The 22,998-nt window shown below is 46.4% G+C and overlaps 1 protein-coding gene and 1 long non-coding RNA gene across 3 annotated transcripts in view; one reads left to right on the forward strand and one right to left on the reverse strand.

The window, feature by feature from the left end:
• The window catches only part of KIAA2012, a 78,356-nt gene extending 74,489 nt beyond the window's left edge, over nt 1-3,867 (reverse strand). For both annotated transcript variants that reach the window (XM_083472414.1, XM_083472413.1), the window contains exons 1-2: nt 3,456-3,867; nt 586-852 (exon numbers count right to left, since the gene is read on the reverse strand). In XM_083472414.1, the coding sequence (XP_083328540.1) occupies nt 586-852; nt 3,456-3,560 (372 nt within the window). In that variant the 5' untranslated portion in view covers nt 3,561-3,867. The remainder of the gene's footprint in view (nt 1-585; nt 853-3,455) is intronic.
• A 1,730-nt stretch (nt 3,868-5,597) lies between these two features.
• The window catches only part of LOC310693619, a 159,279-nt gene continuing 141,878 nt past the window's right edge, over nt 5,598-22,998 (forward strand). The window contains exon 1 of the long non-coding RNA XR_014519276.1: nt 5,598-5,651. This is a non-coding gene — a long non-coding RNA (uncharacterized lncRNA). The remainder of the gene's footprint in view (nt 5,652-22,998) is intronic.

Consider the following 22,998-nt stretch of genomic DNA (forward strand, 5'->3'; position numbering starts at 1 on the left):
AGTCCTTATTGGGTCAGACAGTATTTAGTAAAGGATTCCCTTCCCAGCTATGTGAAACAGGGAATTCTGTTGGATGTAGACCATAATGGTCAGTGTTGTTTTTTTTTCTGGGGGTACTCAGGGGTACGCATACCCTTAAACATTTTGTGAATCTATGTTTGGCCTCATGGAGGGGCAGTATTTCAATATGAGTAGGAAAATGAGAGTACCCCTAAACTTTTTTAAAAAAGAAAAAAAGCATTGATTATGGCTAGTTTAATCTATCCATAGGCCAGAAACTTCTAATATCAGCTTGGTTGGACAGTGTTCTCGAAGCTACCAGCATGAGTTTGACCAAACTGCGGGAGGCAGTGGAAGACAGGAGTGCCTGGCGTGCTCTGGTCCATGGGCTCACGAAGAGTCAGACACGACTAAACGACTAAACAACAACAATATATATATATATGATATATGGACATAGACGATATTGAAATGCCCACATATGTGATCTATTAGGAGTGCATTCCCCTCCCCCATTTTTTTAATGTATAATTAGAAATAACCTACTAATTCTTGAATACAATTGGGCTGTGCTTGCTCTCTTACCTTTTTGCGTCCATATGCCAAGATGGCTCGCACCAGATCTTGAAGGGTGTGAAGCTCTATGTGTATTTTCTGGCTTTTGTTTCTAAGTCTTCGCCGCGTCTTCCTTATTCCTTTCAGCTTCCTTGATGGTTTGGCTAGATCTTCTGAATAGAGAAGTAACGCGCCTGTTCTCGTGCTGTAGGTTTTAGGAAGACACAGCCCACAGTCTCCCTCCAGGTCATGATAGTCGTGAAAATCGGTGTCAAGGCACTGCCAGTTCAAATAATCCTAACATGTAAACAACCAACAACCACGCATTATTAATTTATATATCGCTTAATGGCAAAACAGGCCTCTAAGCGCTTTTACAAAGCATAAAGCGTGTTCTCTAAATACAGTCATACCTTGGAAGTCGAACGGAATCCATTCCGGAAGTCCGTTTGACTTCTAAAATGTTCGAAAGCCAAATCGCGGCTTCTGATTCACTGTTAAGTTGTGGGTGAACATATCAGACGACACAGCAATTCTTCAAACAGCTCTTGTTTATTCACAGGCCAGAACAGAACTGAACTGAAGGGTTCAGCCAGCCTGCTTATATAGAGCTCCAGTACAACGTAACTGTAGCAAATTTCTGTAACTATCCAATCACTGAACGTCACTTTCAATCCCTTATTTGCATATGTGGACCTGAGTGAAAACTATCTACAGTATCCCCCTGCTGGCCCAGGGTGAGAACTTCAGTACATAACACTGATTGCAGCCAATCAGAAGCTGCGGAAGCCCTGTCGGATGTTCGGGTTCCGAAAGAATGTTCGCAAACTGGAACAATCACTTCCGGGTTTGCGGGAGCCAAAACGTCCGAGTTCCAGGGTGTTCAGGATCCAAGGTATGACTGTATGTGAGATGAGGAGGGAACAGCAGCAACCTTCCCCCCCCCCCCCGTTACAAAACACCATAAAATACTGTAAAATACTTTCACAACCCTCCTTATTACGTTATGGGGGCTTTACAGGGCAGCATGGTTGATCTCGTGTGAAGCACAAACACGGTACGCAAATCAGAAAAGCCTCCAGAACATACTTCAGAAAAAAGGACCTGCAACATTTGTCACAACCGAATCCATCAAATTTTGCTCACAGAGACTTGAGTGCAAAAAGAAAAGGTATTCCACATCAGCTCTGCGAAATGATTCCACAACACAAAATGGTTTCCCCGGTCTTTGTATTCTTACAGCTTCCCCCCTAGAAAAAAGGTTTCTCCAATAATCTTATTACAGGACCCTGTGTCACAATGTCGGCAGCTGCTGCCTGATAATAATAATAATAATAATAATAGAAAAACCCTGCATGGTTAAAGAGAATTGATCTCTGTTATGTTTCTCAATATTTTTAGACTGAGATGGTTCACCATGCAAACTATCTGAATAAGGTGCAATGTATTTGAGGAGTCTGAAAAGAAAACATTCATACCATAAATCTATTCAGGTACTCGCATGAATGCCACATGTGACTGGCAGCTAGCCTTACAACCAATTAACTACATGAAGGAATTGGGAAGGTTCTGACTTCTAGCAATTAAGCTGCTCTGTCAAACACACACACACACACACACACTGAATTTATCATTGGAAGTGGATTCACGTGATGGTCTCAGCATCCTCTGGGAGCAGCTGGAAGTCAGCAAAGGCGAGGCCTTTCCTGTGGCTTCCACATGATGAAGCGGTCATGAGATCAAGGCCTCAGAAACACGGGTTATACTGTATTTCGGCCTCGACAGGGGACTACTGTAATCCTCCAGCATCAACAGACATGGACTGTAGAGAAAGTCTTGGGGCGGAACCATGTGATGAGTTGCCACTAAAGTAGGCTTGCGACCTTAACAAAGAGGGCAGTCTCTCTCTGAAGAGCTGCCTGGTCCAAGTCCAATTTAATGATAAAAAGGGGCCTTGAAGTTGCCCACCGACAGTTAGCACCCAGACAGCAAGCTAAGCGGCCACAGCGGCGAGATGTATTGTATTTCTATTTGAAGTCGAGTAATTATCTTTACGCTCACTGGAAGGACAGATCCTGAAGCTGAGGCTCCAATACTTTGGCCACCTCATGAGAAGAGAAGACTCGCTGGAAAAGACCCTGATGTTGGGAAAGATGGAGGGCACAAGGAGAAGGGGACGACAGAGGACAAGATGGTTGGATAGTGCTCTCGAAGCTACCAGCATGAGTTTGACCAAACTGCGGGAGGCAGTGGAAGACAGGAATGCCTGGCGTGCTCTGGTCCATGGGGTCACGAAGAGTCAGACACGACTAAACGACTAAACAACAACAACAATTAACTTTACATTTGCATCTGCGTGTATATATATTTATATATATATATACATATATATGGACGCGGGTGGTGCTGGGGGTTAAACCACAGAGCCTAGGACTTGCTGATCAGAAGGTCGGCAGTTCGAATCCCCGCAATGGGGTGAGCTCCCGTTGCTCGGTCCCTGCTCCTGCCAACCTAGCAGTTCGAAAGCATGTCAAAATGCAAGTAGATAAATAGGTACCGCTCCGGCGGGAAGATAAATGGTGTTTCCATGCGCTGCTCTGGTTCGCCAGAAGCGGCTTAGTCATGCTGGCCACATGACCCGGAAGCTGTACGCCGGCTCCCTCGGCCAGTAAAGCGAGATGAGCGCCGCAACCCCAGAGTCGGTCCCGACTGGACCTAATGATCAGGGGTCCCTTTACCTTTTTATCTTAGCTGCAACAAATTGTGTACATGTGGGAGAGGATTCATAGGCAAAACATCTCTTTTAACACTGGTTGAGGAGGACAGATAGAAAATAACTGCGCCCGACTTCAGCATTAGTAGCTAAGTGTCTACATTGCAGCCTGGGGACAAGGACTCACCTCTGGATTGAAATACACCTCCAGCTTCTCCACCTTTTTTCGGACCACCTGCCCAGTGCCACGACTTAATATAGACAGGTGCGACATTTTAGAACGAGTGCGCATGTGTACGACTTCAGCAGCTTTTTCCTTTGCTCCTATCCATTTTAGGAGATCCACATCTAAGCAGAATGCTAGGCTTCACTATTTAGGCTTGGCTCATTTTAATGGCATGCATTATTCCGTAAACTTGATCTGCATCCAGGTATGGATAACATCCACAGAAAATCCCACTTGAAGCTGAGCCTTCTTGTCGTTTTCACTTTTCTGGGTGTGACTTTTTCGACTGCCTGTCCTGTGGCCGTTCCTTCCGTTCTGGTTGGTCCGAGGATTTGTGAAACGCCACCATGATCCCGATTGCGCTCTGAGGTTGTTTCTGCGTTGCTATGGCAGCAAAAGGAAATTAAGTTGTTGAAAGCAGCAAGAGGGAAGGTCAGGGAAGGGAGAGAAAGAAAGCCAGAGAGCAGATTGCGAAAGGATCAGACTCGGATTTCGAGGGTGGGTTTCCCTGCAAATGTCCCCCAACTGTGAGAGTAACATTATCCTTCGCAGAACTTCTTTCATTGTCTCCCTGCCTCCCCGCCCCCAATTTTAAAATTGCAGTGTTTTTCCCTATTAAAAAGAAAATGGAGCAGTATACTGCATGATCTGTAACTGATAATCATTTGGAGAAGGGGTTCATTCTGCATCTGAAGATCTGTCACTACAGTGGTACCTCAGGTTAAGTACTTAATTCGTTCCGGAGCTCCGTTCTTAACCTGAAACTGTTCTTGACCAGAAGCACCACTTTAGCTAATGGGGCCTCCTGCTGCTGCCGCGCCACCGGAGCCCGATTTCTGTTCTCATCCTGAAGCAAAGTTCTTAACCTGAAGCACTATTTCTGGGTTAGCGGAGTCTGTAACCTGAAGCGTATGTAACCCGAGGTACCACTGTACTTCTAGTCCACCTCCTAGTGCATTTTTTTAAAGTTGTGCAAAATGCTTTGCCTCAGGTTTGCGATTCATCTGAACTGAAATCTCTTGATATTCCTGTTCGTTGTCCTGATATTAAATGCTCCTCCATTCCACCTTGATTGTTGGAGCCTTTGTAATACTCCTTGACCAGCATTTGTCACTGGTAGTACCTCTGGTGGTGGTGGGGACACACCTCATGCTCCTTCTGGGATAGTTTGCCCATCCTGCACTCAGCTCTCACCTGTGGCTCCTAGAAGCTGTGCACATGCGAGAGTGGCCACACCCCGGGGGCAGCTTCAACTGGCTGGCTAAACCAGGTGAGGGTAGATGATGGAGCGTCTCCACCCTCATCGTTCTACCCGGACACTGAGGTCCAGATCCAAGGGCCTTCTGCCGGTTCCCTCACTGCGAGAAGCCAAGTTACAGGGAACCAGGCAGAGGGCCTTCTCGGTAGTGGCGCCCTCCCTGTGGAACGCCCTCCCACCAGATGTCAAAGAGAACAACAACTACCAGGCTTTTAGAAGACATCTGAAGGCAGCCCTGTTTAGGGAAGATTTTAATGTTTGATGCCACCCAGAGTGTCTGGGGAAGCCCAGCCAGATGGACGGGGTATAAATAATAAATTGAAATTGATGGGTCTCAACCCATCGGGGAGTTAGGGTCTTCCGCTGCATGTGAAGACAAGGCTCTGGCAGATGTGACCAAAAATGGGTCCTATGGTCAAGAAGGAGGTTTCTGCGTGAGCTATAGAGGGAAATGAGGGGCAGATGGGCTTGTCAACCTGGGAAGGGAACGCATCTAGATGGAAAACTCGGATCCTAAACCTCGCTTCCTTGAGGGATATCTTCAGGAGAAGAAAATGCTAAGCAGTAAACTCTACACCAATCTGGAGTGGAGAGCAGCCTGTACGCCTCCTTCCGGCAACTCCCGCAGGCAAGCTGGGGCCAAACATATTGCTCTGCTTTCCTTTGAACCACATCAGTGAAGCCAAGAATCTGGTTGTCTGGGCAGTCCATGACCTCCATACACACTGCCCAGACTTGTGCCCCAGGGAGGTCACTCTGGTGCTTCTAATGGAGCAATTTGACTTCACCTCTGGAGGCACATTGTCTCTTGAGACATATGTATACCAACAGGAAACCAACAGGGAGCGTGTGGCGCTGTGGTCTAAACCACAGAGCCTCTTGGGCTTGCTGATCGGAAGGTCGGCGGTTCGAATCCCCGCGACGGGGTGAGCTCCTGTTGCTCGGTTCCAGCTCCTGCCAACCTAGCAGTTCAAAAGCACACCAGTGCAAGTAGATAAATAGTTACCACTCTGGCAGGAAGGTAAACGGCGTTTCTGTGCGCTCTGGTTTCCATCACTGTGTCCCATTGCACCAGAAGCGGTTTAGTCACTCTGGCCACATGGCCTGGAAAGCTGTCTGCAGACAAAGGCCAGTTCCCTCAGCCTGAAACGAGATGAGTACCGCAACCCAATAGTCACCTTTGACTGGATTTAACCATCCAGGGGGCTTTTACCTTTTTACCTTATACCAACAGACTAACTTCAAGCAAACTAAATTTCATTTGTGGACCAAAAACAGGTTGGGAGCAACTGCAGGGGGAAATCAGTAGCTGGGGGGGGGGGAGTGTTAAGCTGAGGCTGTGTAAATGAGCAATATATTTATATGTTGGCTTATTAAGCTAAAATCACCCAAATGAGGTATTTCTTTTAATTTGCAGAGTCAGCAAGGGCACATGCAGAGATTGTGATGTAATCACCTGAGCTGGATCACAGGACCAAGCTGCTGGGTTTCCCATCATGCAAAGGATACTACAGTGATACCTCGGGTTACATATGCTTCAGGTTACAGACTCCGTTAACCCAGAAATATTGCTTTAGGTTAATAACTTTGCTTCAGGATGAGAACAGAAATTGTGCTCCGCGGCACGGCAGCAGCAGGAGGCCCCATTAGCTAAAGTGGTGCTTCAGGTTAAGAACAGTTTCAGGTTAAGTACAGACCTCTGGAACGAATTAAGTACTTAACCCGAGGTACCACTGTAACAGCTGAGACTGTGACTAAGGATTTGGAAATCAGTGTGACCTCAGAATATAACTAAAATAAACTGCACACATTAGCAAAAAATAAAATAAAATAAATGTTGTTTTCAGTTTATACAGTTTGTATGTCTCTAATATTCTTTTTCTTTCGCCCCCGAAGAAACTGTGTTGAAAATCCTCATTTTAGGGCAGGATTAGATCCTTTCCTCCTGGGTTTTCTTCCAACACTAAGTTGTCCTGAGAATTCAATTCGAACAGGCAGGGGGAGCGAGCACCATCTCGCTTGAGGTTGGGAGGCGAGGAGTGTTCTGCTTATACTATACGGGTGTATTCGCTGCAGAAACCGGTAAAGTCTGTCAAGTGCTCTTCAGCATCAATCTTCTGAAAGTGCCCCCCTGCTGACATGTACAAAGTTATACAGCAGGCTACTTTCAGCTAGATTTTGGTAGAGTGCCTTTCCCGCAACATGTCCTCGGAGTGCTTTTCAAAACACAAACAGCAATAGGAAATGTACAAAACAAATAAGCGTTCAAACAGGCGGTCTGGTTTCCCAAACAGACCGAAAGAAGCTTTTCAAAGCCAGGCATTAGGAAGGGATTAGAACTCCCAAGTTTGATGCACTCAAAATGGGGCGGGGGAAGGATATGGAGCTTATATACACTTGTAGGCAAAGGCTGGAGAGTCACAGAGTGGTCCCAGATCAGAATAACATGGCCTTGTTGTCTAGTCATGTCCGACTCTTCATGACTCCATGGACCAGAGCACGCCAGGCCCGCCTGTCTTCTACTGCCTGCCGCAGTTTGGTCAAACTCATGCTGGTAGCTTCGAGAACACTGTCCAACCATCTCGTCCTCTGTCGTCCCCTTCTCCTTGTGCCCTCCATCTTTCCCAACATCAGGGTCTTTTCCAGGGAGTCTTCTCTTCTCATGAGGTGGCTAAAGTATTGGAGCCTCAGCTTCAGGATCTGTCCTTCCAGTGAGCACTCAGGGCTGATTTCCTACATCACTACTGGGAAAACCATAGCTTTAACTATACGGACCTTTGTTGGCAAGGTGATGTCTCTGCTTTTTAAGATGCTGTCTATTTGCCAGGAGGTGATGGGACCAGTGGCCATGATCATTATTAATCCTTTCCTGACTTTTTGCTAAAAGAACTTCACATAATGCATTTCAACTGTGAGCGTATTCAGCAGTTAGAGTGTTCGCTTTGGCAGCAACTGCAAAATTACCTTGGGCATGTCTGTCACCGTGCGCTACTTATATAAATAGCAAAGGTCATAAAGTCCACGCAGCCCCAAAATAAATATTGCAGATGCACCGCCACATTCCACCTCTGAACTCTCACACTTGGCACCTGAAGACACCGCTGTGTAAATTGCTTCTCTTTCAACAGTTCTATTCTTTCAAGTGAATATTAGCTCCAGCAAAAGTTGCTGAGTTGATATCCTTGGAGATGATGGCTCCGGCTCTGTACACAAATTAGTTTTAGCAAAATGCATGCGCAGCGCAGTGCTACCAGCCAAAATGTCTGAACCACATTTATCAAGTTTTGGGGGGGGAGGGGGGGAGGAAAGAGAGTCGCTTTGCTCGCGTCAAAGGACTTCTTCTGAGGCTGTCAGTGTGGAAGCCAATTAGCGCCAGTTATGGCAGTGTGGTGTTTTTGTGCAAAATAAATAAATAAGTTGTGGGCATAGGAAATCTTCTCTTTCATTCCCACTTGCCAGGTTAAGCAAGTATCAGGCAGGGCTGCTGAGATTTTCAACAACTGTACGTTGCACCATTCCCAGTAGTGATGTATGGAAGTGAGAGCTGGACCATAAAGAAGGCTGATTGCCAAAGAATTGATGCTTTTGAATTATGGTGCTGGAGGAGACTCTTGAGAGTCCCATGAACTGCAAGAAGATCAAACCTCTCCATTCTGAAGGAAATCAGCCCTGAGTGCTCACTGGAAGGACAGATCCTGAAGCTGAGGCTCCAATACTTGGGCCACCTCATGAGAAGAGAAGACTCCCTGGAAAAGACCCTGATGTTGGGAAAGATGGAGGGCACAAGGAGAAGGGGACGACAGAGGACGAGATGGTTGGACAGTGTTCTCAAAGCTACCAGCATGAGTTTGACCAAACTGCGGGAGGCAGTGGAAGACAAGAGTGCCTGGCGTGCTCTGGTCCATGGGGTCACGAACAGTCGGACACGACTAAACAACAACAAAAAGATGCGCCAACTAGTGAGATAACTGACAAAGGCTCTTACTGAATCCCAACAACATTACCCGATCTTAGAACTGGTAAAAGGAAAGAAGGGCCTTCATGGTGGTAGAAGCCAGTCTCTGGAATTCTCTCCCCCAAGCAATGCAAGACAAAAGATGTTCATGGCCTAGATTGGAACCAAATTTTCATAAATATCCTATGAACTGAAGGCTGACTGAAGACATTTGGGTTCCAAAGAACGTTTGCAAACTGGAACACTGACTTCCGGGTTTGTGGCGTTCGAGAGCCAAAACGTTTGAGTTGCAAGGCTTTCGACTTACAAGGTACGACTGTATTTAGCTGTTATCTTTCTTCCTTTTGTGAAGTGATTTAAAGGGAGGCAATAAAAACTCTCACAAGCTTTATGAACAGCAACAAGAGCCCTTGAAATACATCGTTCCCCACAGATCCTGTGCTAAGAAGCAGGCTGTACTGGGTAACCTCGAAGCTCTCATCCAACGAAAAAATCAGAATTACATTAGGTGAGAATGGAATAAGGATGGAAAAACATTCTGAACAGCAAATTGGTGCTATATAAATGATGAACAATAATACTTTTTGTGCATAATTTCATAGATGGTAGATAAAATATTGCTGCTGTGTGGCTAAATATGATCATGTTTAAAGTCTGCATCCTCAGAGGCAAATTACTCTTTATTGAGCAGGCCTATTTATAATTTGTGGCTTCATCCATGATATACAGAGGCTACAGAAACTTATGAAGCACATATTGGGGAAAAGGATTCCACAAGAGGCAATAAAGCTCTGTTCCCGCCCTTAAAAAAGGTTAATTACATCAATTATGAATACAATAATGCTCCTTTTAAGCATTTTGAATACTAAATTAGTACCATGTGTAGATATGTTTAGAAAAGTGCCATCAGGGGTGGGGTGGGAAAGTCAATTTACAAGTTGTTAATGGTAAAGATATATTTCCAGGTTACATGAAAGACCGCTCCCCCCCCCCCCCTGCACAGACCTGCAAGATCACTTAGATCATCTGGGGAAATTTTGCTCATGGCACTGCACCCTACAGAATACCATACAGCAATAACCTGAAAACAGGCATTTTCTCCTATGGACTTTTTCTCCCTGGACTTGTGGAATGTCTGGCCTTCTGCATCAACCATCAGTTGCTTCAGATGTCTTTTTGCCCAGGCTTTCCCTAACCCTTAAGATTGGATCCTGTTTCATGTGAGTGAGTCCCTTGGATTTTGTTGTTGTTGGGGGGTTAGTTTTCTTTGCCTTGGCACAGTTTTTATACTGCTATGTTGTTAGTTTTAGGTTGCATTTTGTTTTAATGGCGTAATGGTTTGGTTTTTTTACATGCATACTGCTGAGATATTTCAAAAAAATATTAAGTGGTTTATAAATGCTTTCAAAGAACATAGAGAAACACAATCCTGTCTGCTCGGAAGTTAAGAATAACGTTGAATTCCCACTGCTTTCAGGTAAGAGGGTGTTATGTACTGAGTTGAATAGGATCCAATGCAGTCTGATTGATCCTAGAACAATGCAGCAGTATGATTGGTCTTCAGGAGCTACCCAATCCATCTCCAGATGGAAGTGAATCCACAACCTGATTGGCCTACAGGAGAATTCTGGAATTAGCCAATCACGTGCAGCCCATTGTGTAAATAATGTATATAAAGCAGATACTTTGGGGAAACTTTCATTCCTCCTCACCACTATGAGCTGAATAAAGAGCATGAAATCCACTCTTGACTCTGAGTATATTTCAGAGGGTGTCCATTAATTTGTTCGTGGCTGCACGAAAGGCTTCACTCTGTTAACCCAGCTAAGGTTCAGGTGTCTCTTCATAAGTCAAGTGTACTGATCCCGGGGGCTAACCGAGAGGCGAGGTCCGAGTCCAGTCCAAGGTCAATGGTGTGGTATGGAGGCCGTCCGTCAAAGCTGTAGCTGGGTCCAAGGCGGGGAGTCGGGTGGGGTCAGGACCTCTGGCAGAAGAGCAGGACAGGGTGCAGGCAGGAACAGGCTAGCAACAACATTGCTCCCGCAACTTGGGACTGGGGCTGGCTGGCTTTTATCTGCCCCGAGGCAAAGGGCGGCCTCGATCCTCTGGTGACTTGCCTCTCCTGGCCTGGAGGCGAGCGCTCCTCCTGCGGGAACTTAGTTCCTTCCGCCTCTCTGCCCTGAGCCTCTGCAGCTCAGAAGGGGCTGGAGGGTTACCGGACCCAGAGGCAACCTCAGCTTCCCCTGATGGGGCTGAGAGTGGAGCACCTGCAGGCAATGGGTCCACTATCACCTCAGGGGCCAGAGCAGTCTCAGCTGATGCCTGCACCTGAGGATCCAGCACAGGTGAGGACCCTTCAGGCTCAAGCCCCAGACCCGGCTCAGCTGGTTCTGGAGGCGGGGACTCCTGTGCAAGCTGGGACTCCTCAGGTTCAGCCTCTGAGTCTGAATCCCAGGCCATCACACCAAGCTAGTTTGTGACATCCATCCATCATTAGATTAGTGTGGATGTTATTGGTACAGCACACAGTCCTGAATGATGAACGTCAAGCCCAAGGGCCGAATGCAGCCCTCCAGGTTTCTCTATCGTGCCCTTGGGAATCTGGACCGCCCTTCTGAGCCATACCCCTCACCAACTTTGTTTGAGTCCTCCTTGAGTGTTTCTGTCTTTTTAGAAGATGCCCTCAGAATCTGATTCCTCTTGCTCAAAGGTAAAGGGACCCCTGAGCATTAGGTCCAGTCGCGGACGACACTGGGGTTGCGCACTCATCTCGCTCTATAGGCCGAGGGAGCTGAGTTTCCCCAGCCACTCTGGGCGGCTCCCAATCAAATGTTAAAAACAATACAGCATTAAATATTAAAAACTTCCCTAAACAGGGCTGCCTTCAGATGTCTTCTAAAGATAGGATAGCTGCTTATTTCCTTCACATCTGAAGGGAGGGCGTTCCACAGGGCGGGCGCCACTACCGAGAAGGCCCTCTGTCTGGTTCCCTGTAACCTCACTTCTCACAATGAAGGAACCACCAGAAGGCCCTCGGAGCTGGATCTCAGTGTCCAGGCTGAATGATGGGGGTGGAGACGCTCCTTCAAGTATACAGGACCGAGGCCGTTTAGGGCTTTAAAGGTCAGCACCAACACTTTGAATTGTGCTCGGAAACGTACTGGGAGCCAATGCAGATCTCTCAGGACCGGTGTTATGTGGTTCCGGCGGCCACTCCCAGTCACCAGCCTAGGTGCCGCATTCTGGATTAATTGCAATTTCCGGGTCACCTTCAAAGGTAGCCCCACATAGAGCGCATTTCAGTAGTCCAAGTGGGAGATAACTAGAGCATGCACCACTCTGGCAAGACAGTCTGCGGACAGGTAGGGTCTTAGCCTGTGCACCAGGTGGAGCTGGTAGACAGCCGCCCTGGACACAGAATTAACCTGCACCTCCATGGACAGCTGTGAGTCCAAAATGACTCCCAGGCTGCACACCTGGTCCTTCAGGGGCACAGATACCCCATTCAGGACCAGGGAATCCACACCCGCCCGCCCCCTGTCCCCCAAATGCAATACTTCTGTCTTGTCAGGATTCAACCTCAATCTGTTAGCCGCCATCCATCCTTCAACAGCCTCCAGGCACTCACACAGGACCTTCACTGGTTCTGATTTAAAAGAGAGGTAGAGCTGGGTATCATCTGCATACTGATGAACACCCAGCCCAAAGCCCCTGATGATCTCTCCCAGCGGCTTCATGTAGATGTTAAAAAGCATGGGGGAGAGGACAGAACCCTGAGGCACCCCACAAGTGAGCTGTCAAGTTGAAAGTATACATTCAGGCATAATATTTGCAACATTTAACTTTAAAGATGTGCCCCCCCCCGTGATTTCCGTAACAAAGCTGTTTATTGCGGCCTGGCGGCGGTGGATTCACTTAAGATTTGCCTTTCACTGCTCTCTTTGTGTTTGCGTGTTCGTCTGAATGTTCCCCAGGGCTGCAAGAGCCACCCGCTTTCCCAGCCGGCCCTTCCCTCCCTTCTCAGCCCAAAAGCCGGCCCCTGCGCTCCCTTCCTCCCATGGCGCGGCCTATTCTGGGGCCACGTGTCCATAGATCTGGTTCCCTGGCAACAGCTTCCAGGGGCTCATTCAGGGCCTTTTCTCTTCTTCACAAGGCCCCCGCGGCGACACCCCACCGCCGCCCCTAATCGCCATCTTTACGGCGTGTTTCAGATGCAGCTGGCAGGGAAAATAAATGCCGGCGAGCTGAGAGGCTCCCCTTTTTTAAGGGGAATTCCCTTATTCCGAATAGGATTCCTCGCAAGGAAAGGGGAAAGTTGACAGCTATGACTGGGGGTGAAACGCTGCTGTTTCGCTTACTGGGGGGGGGGGCTCCCCCTCAAAAATGATTTTTTAAGAGGGGTCTTCACACACACACCCCCCCAAAATGCATAAGCTTTTTGTGTTTCACTGAATAGCAATTTCCTGTTTCTGGCCGGGGTGGTGAAGTAAGCCTTGCTCGCCTGGACCATGCAGGGGGCGTTTGAGGGGGGGGGGGCTGCAATGAAACCCATATTGCTTGTCCTCCCCCCTCCCACAAGGGAAAAGGAGCTGGGAAGACAGAGGAGGAGGAGGAGGGGGAAATCTCCCCAACCTACAAGAACAAAAGGAGCAAAAGGTTGCTGCTAAAACGGCTTCAAGAGCTTTCTTAACAAAAGGGGGCACATTGCTGGGCTTCAAAGGTTGCAAAGTGGTTGAGGAGAAAGAAGAGGGGGGACCAGGGGCGCATATCCTCCGACATTTCTCCAGTGAAAATAGGGACACCCTATTCCATACCCTCCAACATTTCTCCAGTGAAAATAGGGACGTCCTATTCCATACCTTCCAACATTTCTCCAGTGAAAATAGGGACGTCCTATTCCATACCCTCCAACATTTCTCCAGTGAAAATAGGGACCTCCTATTCCATATCCTCCAACATTTCTTCAGTGAAAATTGGGACATCCTATTCCATATCTTCCAACATTTCTCCAGTGAAAATAGAGACGTCCTATTCCATATCCTCCAACGTTTCTCCAGTTAAAATAGAGACATCCTATTCCATACCCTCCAACATCTCTCCAGTGAAAATAGGGACGTCCTATTCCATATCTTCCAACATCTCTCCAGTGAAAATAGGGACGTTCTATTCCATACCCACCAACATTTCTCCAGTGAAAATAGGGACGTCCTATTCCATATCTTCCAACGTTTCTCCAGTGAAAATAGGAACACCCTATTCCATACCCTCCAACATTTCTCCAATTAAAATAGAGACATCCTATTCCATATCTTCCAACATTTCTCCAATGAAAATAGGGACGTCCTAAGGAAAAGTGGGACATTCTGGGATCAAATCAGAAACTGGAATGGCTTCTGTAAATCTAGGAATGTCCCTAGAAAATGGGGACACTTAGAGAATCTGGGGCATTGTCAGGATTTATGTTGGGGGGGCAGGACCCCCACGTGTCATCACCTTCTGTTTGGCTCTGCCTAGCAGATTTGGAATGAAATGTCTCAGCAACAGTTGATTTAAATTATTTTCTTTTGACCCCAAGAACTCAGGAAATCTGTCAAAATCTTTGCACAATTCCTACTTTGAGCTGACTTTTCTTATTTATTTACTTGATTTAGCTGGGGAAGCTGCCCCCCTCGCTCCCCCCAGGCTATGCCCATGGGGAGACGACCCTGTTGTGGGTCTAGGAACAGCCCCCCCCCCATTGTGTGCAGCAGAGCAACCCCACCCCTTGCCATTCATAAATATAGTAACTTAATTCTCCCTTTGCTCAGCTTTCCTTGGAAGAATTGTTTCAGCAGCCTGTCTTGGCTTTCTAAAGTGACTTCACACACACAATACAATATGATATGATGTTGTTTTGTTGTTTAGTCGTGTCTGACTCTTTGTGACCCCATGGACCAGAGCACGCCAGGCCCACCTGTCTTCCACTGCCTGCCACAGTTTGGTCAAACTCATGCTGGTAGCTTCAAGAACACTGTCCAACCATCTCATCCTCTGTCATCCCCTTCTCCTTGTGCCCTCCATCTTTCCCAACATCAGGGTCTTTTCCAGGGAGTCTTCTCTTCTCATGAGGTGGCCAAAGTATTGGAGCCTCAGCTTCAGGATCTGTCCTCCCAGTGAGGGCTGATTTCCTTAAGAATGGAGAGGTTTGATCTTCTTGCAGTCCATGGGACTCTCAAGAGTCTCCTCCAGCACCATAATTCAAAAGCATCAATTCTTCAGCGATCGGCCTTCTTTATGGTCCAGCTCTCACTTCCATACATCACTACTGGGAAAACCATAGCTTTAACTATACGGACCTTTGTTGGCAAGGTGATGTCTCTGCTTTTTAAGATGCTGTCTAGGTTTGTCATTGCTTTTCTCCCAAGAAGCAGGCATCTTTTAATTTCATGGCTCCTGTCACCATCTGCAGTGATCATGGAACCCAAGAAAGTAAAATCTCTCACTGCCTCCATTTCTTCCCCTTCTATTTGCCAGGGGGTGATGGGCCCAGTGGCCATGATCTTAGTTTTTTTAAGTTGAGCTTTAGACCATATTTTGCGCTCTCCTCTTACACGCTCATTAAAAGGTTCTTCAATTCCTCCTCACTTTCTGCCATATGATACAATACGATATCTTTATTGTCATTGTCCCATACAGAACAATAAAATTGAAAAATCTACATCAGACATTCAAAAACCCCTAAAAACTCTGAAACCCCATTTTAAAATACAATATACTCCTATAGAGACTCCTTAAAGGTAAAGGGACCCCTGACCATTAGGTCCAGTCGTGGCCGACTCTGGGGTTGCGGCGCTCATCTCGCTTTATTGGCTGAGGGAGCCGGCGTACAGCTTCCGGGTCATGTGGCCAGCATGACTGAGCCGCTTCTGGCGAACCAGAGCAGCGCACGGAAACGCCATTTACCTTCTCACTGGAGTGGTACCTATTTATCTACTTGCACTTTGATGTGCTTTCGAACAGCTAGGTTGGCAGGAGATAGAGACTCCTTATACTGCGTTTAAAACCAGAATTGCATTTGGGTAGAAACTGTTTCTCACACGCCCCTTATAGGCTGGGAGCTGACAAAGGAGAGATTGCCCATATACTACGTGACACTGAGAAGGATGCGCATTCCAGAAGTGTGAGGCAAGCGAAGAAAATCAGCTTGCTAGGGGCTGGGCAAGGGCCTAGCAGCCTGTGGAGAGAGGGGGCTTCTTGGGGCCAAGGCGTTACAGTGGAGAAATTTCCTGCAAGAGGATGTGCTTGCCCAAAGCTTGCCCAATCTTCCATCGCAATTAGCAAAGAAGCACCTCATGGACTTTCACAATGAGCCTATTTGGGGAGGGTATGAGAAAGCCAAAACTTTCCGCTAAAGCGGAAAGCTAAAGCTGTGAAAAGTATTATTTGCCTTTCAGGGCGTAGGGGGTCAGTGGGTGATGTTTGTGGTGGAGAGAATAGTTATTAATCCCATAGAAAGCGCATGTATTGTTCCCTGGCTGCTTGTCATCGTTCTAGCTGTCAGCAGATAAAATAATTTTCACCTGATATTTGATGGATTAAGCCTTGAGGGCAGTAGTTCTGCTGTGGACGCTTATAATTTATTTTATTTATTTCATTTCTATACTGCTTTATAATTGAATATGAAAACATCAATGTTATGTACTGAGTTGAATAGGATCCAAAAGGCAGCAGTCTGATTGGTCCCAGAACAATAGGATTCAGAATGCAGCACTCTGATTGGTCCTAGAACAATAGGATTCAGAATAGGATTCAGCATTCTAATTGGTCCACAGGATCCACCCAATCCAGCAACATGTGGAAGTGAATCCGCAAACAGATTGGCCTACAGGTGAATCCCGGAATTAGTCGTGGCCGACTCTGGGGTTGCGGCGCTCATCTCACTTTATTGGCCAAGGGAGCTGGCGTACAGCTTCCGGATCATGTGGCCAGCATGACTAAGCCGCTTCTGGCGAACCAGAGCAGCGCAAAGAAACACTGTTTACCTTCCCGCCAGAGCGGTACCTATTTATCTACTTGCACTTTGACGTGCTTTTGAACTGCTAGGTTGGCAGGAGCAGGGACTGAGCAACGGGAGCTCACCCTGTCACGGGGATTTGAACCGCTGACCTTCTGATCAGCAAGTCTGATGACGGTGGTCGATCTGCTTATACTTTCCCATCCGTGGCCGTTTGACCTCCATGCTGCAGCGACTCTGGCAGTACTCAGATTTGAGCAAATATTAACATCTTGCTTCCTTGAGAGATGACATTCTGAAATAAGATTCCCCGGTTTCTTTCTCATTAACTTCCACTTTCTGGAAACTGTTTCATGGTTTTGCTGAATCAGTCCAGTAGGGCTTCAAGTATTGCACCAATTAGCAATCAGTAGGAGTGCAAGTTATCCTTCTCTCAGCTTTTGCCTGGTCCTCCTGGAGAAAGAAATTTAATTTTCATGCCTCTCCCTGGGCAAAAGGAGAAGAAAAATGGAGAAGTAATCTCTGATATGTTAAAAACACAGTGCCCCCCACCAATATTCTGAGTGCTGTAGTGGTTCCATCTCTGGAGATCATTCAATCGTCTCTATTTTTCTTCTTTTAAAAACACCTCCAGTCCCAGGGTCCAATTTGATCAGTCTCCCTGTGCTGTAGAATAACGTATATATATCTTTCAAAGCCCAGGCTGCATAACTTATGAGAATACCATCAATTCTGCACTGAAATACTTTATACTTGTGCACATGCACATAAAGGTAAAGTTAAAGGGACCCTGACCATTAGATCCAGTCGTGACCGGCTCTGGGGTTGCGGCGCTCATCTCGCTTTATTGGCCGAGGGAGCCGGCGTACAGCTTCCGGGTCATGTGGCCAGCATGACTAAACCGCTTCTGGTGAACCAGAGCAGCGCATGGAAACACCGTTTACCTTCCCGCCAGAGTGGTACCTATTTATCTACTTGCACTTTGAGGTGCTTTTGAACTGCTATGTTGGCAGGAGCAGGGACTGAGCAACGGGAGCTCACCCTATCGTGGGGATTCAAACCGCCGACCTTCTGATCGGCAAGTCCTAGGCTCTGTGGTTTAGCCCACAGTGCACATAGACCTTGAAAATTGCCACAGACCTGAAATCAACTTTGCATCAGAGAACAAAGGCAGGCCGCAGAAGGAGCCGGAATGGTCCTGTTTTCTGAGTTGTTGCTGGAAATTTTCCATCCTGCTTTTTTTAGAAAACAGCAGGAATCCTCTCTCTCTCTCCCTAGTAGTCAATTAAAGAAACCCAAATTATTACCATTTGAATAAACAATAATTTCTTTGCCTCCCCTCGCAGAAGCTCATTACCAGTAACCAAAAGCCAGAACTAATTAAGTGATCTGATAGCGTAAATCCTATTAGGAATGTTTTTTATCATAATTAATTAATTCTCTCCTGAAATCGTATCTACTTTTAGAAAATGCCAACTGATTTTATTTATTTATTTTTAAAAAACCTTCCGTATATCTCTCTCCGTCTCTCCTCCTTCCACCCCAGGCTCTGCCAAGGTTTTCATTCTCTCAAGAGATGTGTGAGAGTCTTGTAAGAAATGTTCATATCAAGGAAGGGCTTTGCTGGCAAAAAGAAAGTGAATCGGAGTCTCACAGGATCCAAAACAGATACATGTGCTGATTTAAACTTTTTTAAAAAAATGCAGGCTTGGGCCACCTCTGGCTAAGGCATGTGATTGCTTCTTTCTTTGCTAGTCAAGAGAGGACCCTTATGTAATTGCAAGACTTGCTGCTATCCAGAGACAGACCCAGAGGCAATATCTTTGCTACTGCTTCCATTTCGGATGGAATTGAAAACTGGAGATTGAAAAATTATTAACATTTCAGGTGACCTGTGGAGAGTTTCAGGCTCAACTTCCATAAAGACAATGATGTAAGCCAAATTGTTATGGGATGTCCTGACGAGCTGCCAATCTGACATTTGTGTGTGTGTGTGTGTGTCCATATATTTTTTATTTATTTTCCATTTAATAATATACATTCACATCATTAAGGTAAAGGTAATGGGACCCCTGACCATTAGGTCCAGTCGTGGCCGACTCTGGGATTGCAGCATTCATCTTGCTTTATTGGCCGAGGGAGCCGGCGTTTGTCCGCAGACAGCTTCCGGGTCATGTGGCCAGCATGATTAAGTCGCTTCCGGCGAACCAGAGCACCACACAGAAACGCCATTTACCTTCCCGCCAGAGCGGTACCTATTTATCTACTTGCACTGGTGTGCTTTCAAACTGCTAGGTTGGCAGGAGCAGGAACCGAGCAACGGGAGCTCACCCCGTTGCGGGGATTCGAACCGCCGACCTTCTGATTGGCAAGTCCTAGGATCTGTGGTTTAGACCACATTGCTTTGTTCTGCTGATGCACGGGCAAAGGGGGGGGGAGGAAGCCGTTTCTCCGAAGCCCGACACCTGCTGAGTGGGGCTCTGGAAGAACCTGCCCTGACCCTGCTACTAAAACTCTATCTTGTCTTCAGCAGGTAGATGGCATGAGCTGGTCAGCAAGGACAGGTGTGATTGCAGGACTAGTCGCTAACCTCTATTGACCTGGATAAGAGAGCATGCATTCTGTACTGGTGTTTCCATTCCACCAACACGGAATGCAAGCTTCATTTAACTGTGCCTTTGTGTTTTACAGTTAATACTGTATAGGCATACCGAATGACAAAGAACCTCCCAGGGAAATGTTGCGAAAGTCTGAAAACTCAAGACACGCCATTGATTGCTGACACTCAGCAAAATATGATTGCCAGCATTCTCTGGCCTTTGTCCAAAAAGTTGAGAAACACACATTTATTTTTGGGCATGCATGTTGCAAAATCTATGTGGGATTGTTGACGCCTCCTTGTGTCAGACCTCCCTTACACTTGGGGGGGGGGGGAATCCCATTGTTTAAGAAAATAAAACAAGCATTGTTCCCAAAGTCTCAGCAATTACATATTCCAGCCACAGGCACAGTGGTTTTGATGTTATTAAAACAAACAAAAAAAAGAAACCCCACACCTTTTCACATTGGTCCAAGAGGAAAGTGTATTTAGGGTCTGGTCTTACACAGAAAGATGGCTAGTTGAGCTGCTACTAGGTACCTGTGCTCCCAGCAATGCTGGAATTGGACCCCAGGCATGGAAGAGACTTCTATGGCAGCCTGGAGAAATTCCACTCCGCCTTTTGGGTCAGAGTTCTTTCACAGATGTTGTTGTTGTTTAGTCGTGTCCGACTCTTCGTGACCCCATGGACCAGAGCACGCCAGGCACTCCTGTATTCCACTGCCTCCCGCAGTTTGGTCAAACTCATGCTGGTAGCTTCGAGAACACTGTCCAACGACCTCGTCCTCTGTCATCCCCTTCTCCTTGTGCCCTACATCTTTCCCAACATCAGGGTCTTTCCAGGGAGTTTTCTCTTCTCATGAGGTGGCCAAAGTATTGGAGCCTCAGCTTCATGATCTGTCCTTCCAGTGAGCACTCAGGGCTGATTTCCTTCAGAATGGATCGGTTTGATCTTCTTGCAGTCCATGGGACTCTCAATAGTCTCCTCCAGCACCAGAATTCAAAAGCACCAATTCTTTGGCGATCAGCCTTCTTTATGGTCCAGCTCTCACTTCCATACATCACTACTGGGAAAACCATAGCTTTAACTATACAGACCTTTGTTGGCAAGGTGATGTCTGCTTTTTAAGATGCTGTCTAGGTTTGTAATTGCTTTTCTCCCAAGAAGCAGGCACAGCTGTATTATTATTATTATTTATCACCTTTTCTCTGAAGATCACGGGGTGGTTCGCAACATAAACATACAAAATGAGAACACAAAATACACAATAAAACGAAAAAAATCTAACAACTCTCCTCCCACAAACACATTTTGAAGGCCATAAAAGTGTTGATCAGTAAAGGCCTGGTTATAGAGAATTTTTTTCGCCTGGTGCCTAAAGAAAGGCCTCAGATTACGGTTGGAGGGTCCAAGTCGGTTCAGATGGGTCACCACATGGGAAGACCTGCTCTTTTGAGCAGCCAATGCTAGGATGAGGATTGGAATGCCTTTTTCAGCCTCACTATCATCTTGCTAGAGGGACGTGGGTGGCGCTGTGGGTTAAACCACAAAGCCTAGGACATGCCGATTAGAAGATCGGTGGTTCGAATCCCTGCAACAGGGTGAGCTCCTATTGCTCGGTCCCTGCTCCTGCCAACCTAGCAGTTTGAAAGCACGTCAAAGTGCAAGTAGATAAATAGGTACCACTCCGGTGGGAAGGTAAACAGCGTTTCCGTGCACTGCTCTGGTTCGCCAGAAGTGGCTTAGTCATGCTGGCCACATGACCCGGAAGCTGTATGCCGTCTCCCCCAGCCAGTAAAGCGAGATGAGCGCCGCAACCCCAGAGTCGGCCACGACTGGACCTAATGGTCAGGGGTACCTTTACCTTTACTACCATCTTGCTGCTTGAATTATTATAGCCATTACTGTCTGTAGGGCAGCTTATGATTGCTTTGCATTCATAAAGTCCCTGATTCAATACTCCGAAATCCACTGCCCACCCCTGAACCTAGGAGAGGTGATTTGCATGTTCAGACCCAGAAACCTCCCCCCTAAATAAATTAACACTTGACTCAAATTTTTGGTTTGGTTTTTGGCAGAATTTAGGCCACAACTTTATTGATTACAGAAAGTGACTGGTTGCATAGGCTCTGGTTTAAGAGCCTATGCAGGTAGCGCTGACCCAGGGCACCAGCATAGGTCAGCCAAGGGTGAACACCTGGATAGGCGGAAAACCGGGAACGGGCTAACTCTGCCACCCAAATGTCTCTCTGGACTCAGGCACAGGCACAACCCCCTCACAGGGGTTCACCAAACCATTGAGTCCCTGGATTCCTTTAATGGAATACCCTTCACATAGGGATTGCGAAAGCGTTCTCCCATCCCTATCACTGAACCAGAGCCTATCTGCAACCTTACAAGTTGTGACAATTTGCTACGCGGCAGGCAAAACCCAAATGGCAACAGCCAATCAGCCAAGTGGGGAAAATTCCTGCCGTGCCCCTGTCCCAAGGACAGACAACACACAACGGCATAGCAAGGTCAAGCGCAACAAGCCCTAAATCTTTAGAGATTTAGAAATTTGGTCAAATTTGAAGCTTTCACTGCTAGGCCGTATTGCTGCGATAAAAATGAATGTATTGCCTAGAATGTTATTTTTGTTTCAAACATTGCAAATTTTGGACAAAATGGACTGTTTCAAGAAGTGGCAGAGAGATATCTCTAGATTTGTCTGGCAGGGCAAGAAGCCAGAATAAAATTTAAAATATTAACGGATGCAAAGGAAAGAGGCGGATTTGCCCTGCCAGACCTTAAACTTTATTATGAATCAGCAGCCTTTTGATGGTTGAAAGAATGGCTGCTTCTTGAAAACACAGACATCTTGGACTTAGAAGGTTTTAACAATATATTTGGATGGCATGCATATTTATGGTATGACAAGGTCAAAGCACATAAAGCATTCAAAAATCACATTGTCAGGAAAGCATTGTTTAATGTCTGGATAAGATATAAGGATTTATTTGAAAATAAAACCCCAAGGTGGTTGTCACCGATGGAAGCGAAGGCTCAGAAAAAGCTCGATATGGAGGCCAAATGGCCGAAATATTGGGAAATTTTGGAACAAGAGGGAGACAAACTGAAATTGCAGAGTTTTGAAAAATTAAAAAACAAAGTGCGAGACTGGCTTCATTATTATCAAATAATGGAGGCATACAATTTGGACAAGAAAATTGGATTCCAGGTGGAAAAATCAAAATTGGAAACAGAACTGTTAGAACCCAAAACAAAGATTTTGTCAAGGATGTATAACTTGCTGTTGAAATGGAACACTCAGGATGAAACTGAAATCTGCTATGTTTAAATGGGCACAAGATGTTGGACATAACATTATGATGGCTGACTGGGAACAGTTATGGACCACAGGTATGAAGTTCACGGCATGTAATGCCTTAAGAGAGAATATTATGAAAATGATATACAGGTGGTACATGACACCAGTCAAGCTTGCAAAAATCTATCATTTGCCCAATAATAAATGCTGGAAATGTAAGGAAACTGAAGGTACATTCTTTCACCTTTGGTGGACGTGCCCAAGGATTAAGACTTTCTGGGAGATGATTTATAGTGAAATGAAAAGGGTATTTAAATATACCTTCCTGAAGAAACCAGAGGCCTTTCTCCTGGGCATTGTCGGCCAATTGGTGCCAAAGAAGGGTAGA

The sequence above is a fragment of the Podarcis liolepis genome (assembly GCF_965112155.1).
Source record: "Podarcis liolepis genome assembly, chromosome: 1".
In the NCBI taxonomy this organism is placed as follows: Eukaryota; Metazoa; Chordata; class Lepidosauria; order Squamata; family Lacertidae; genus Podarcis; species Podarcis liolepis.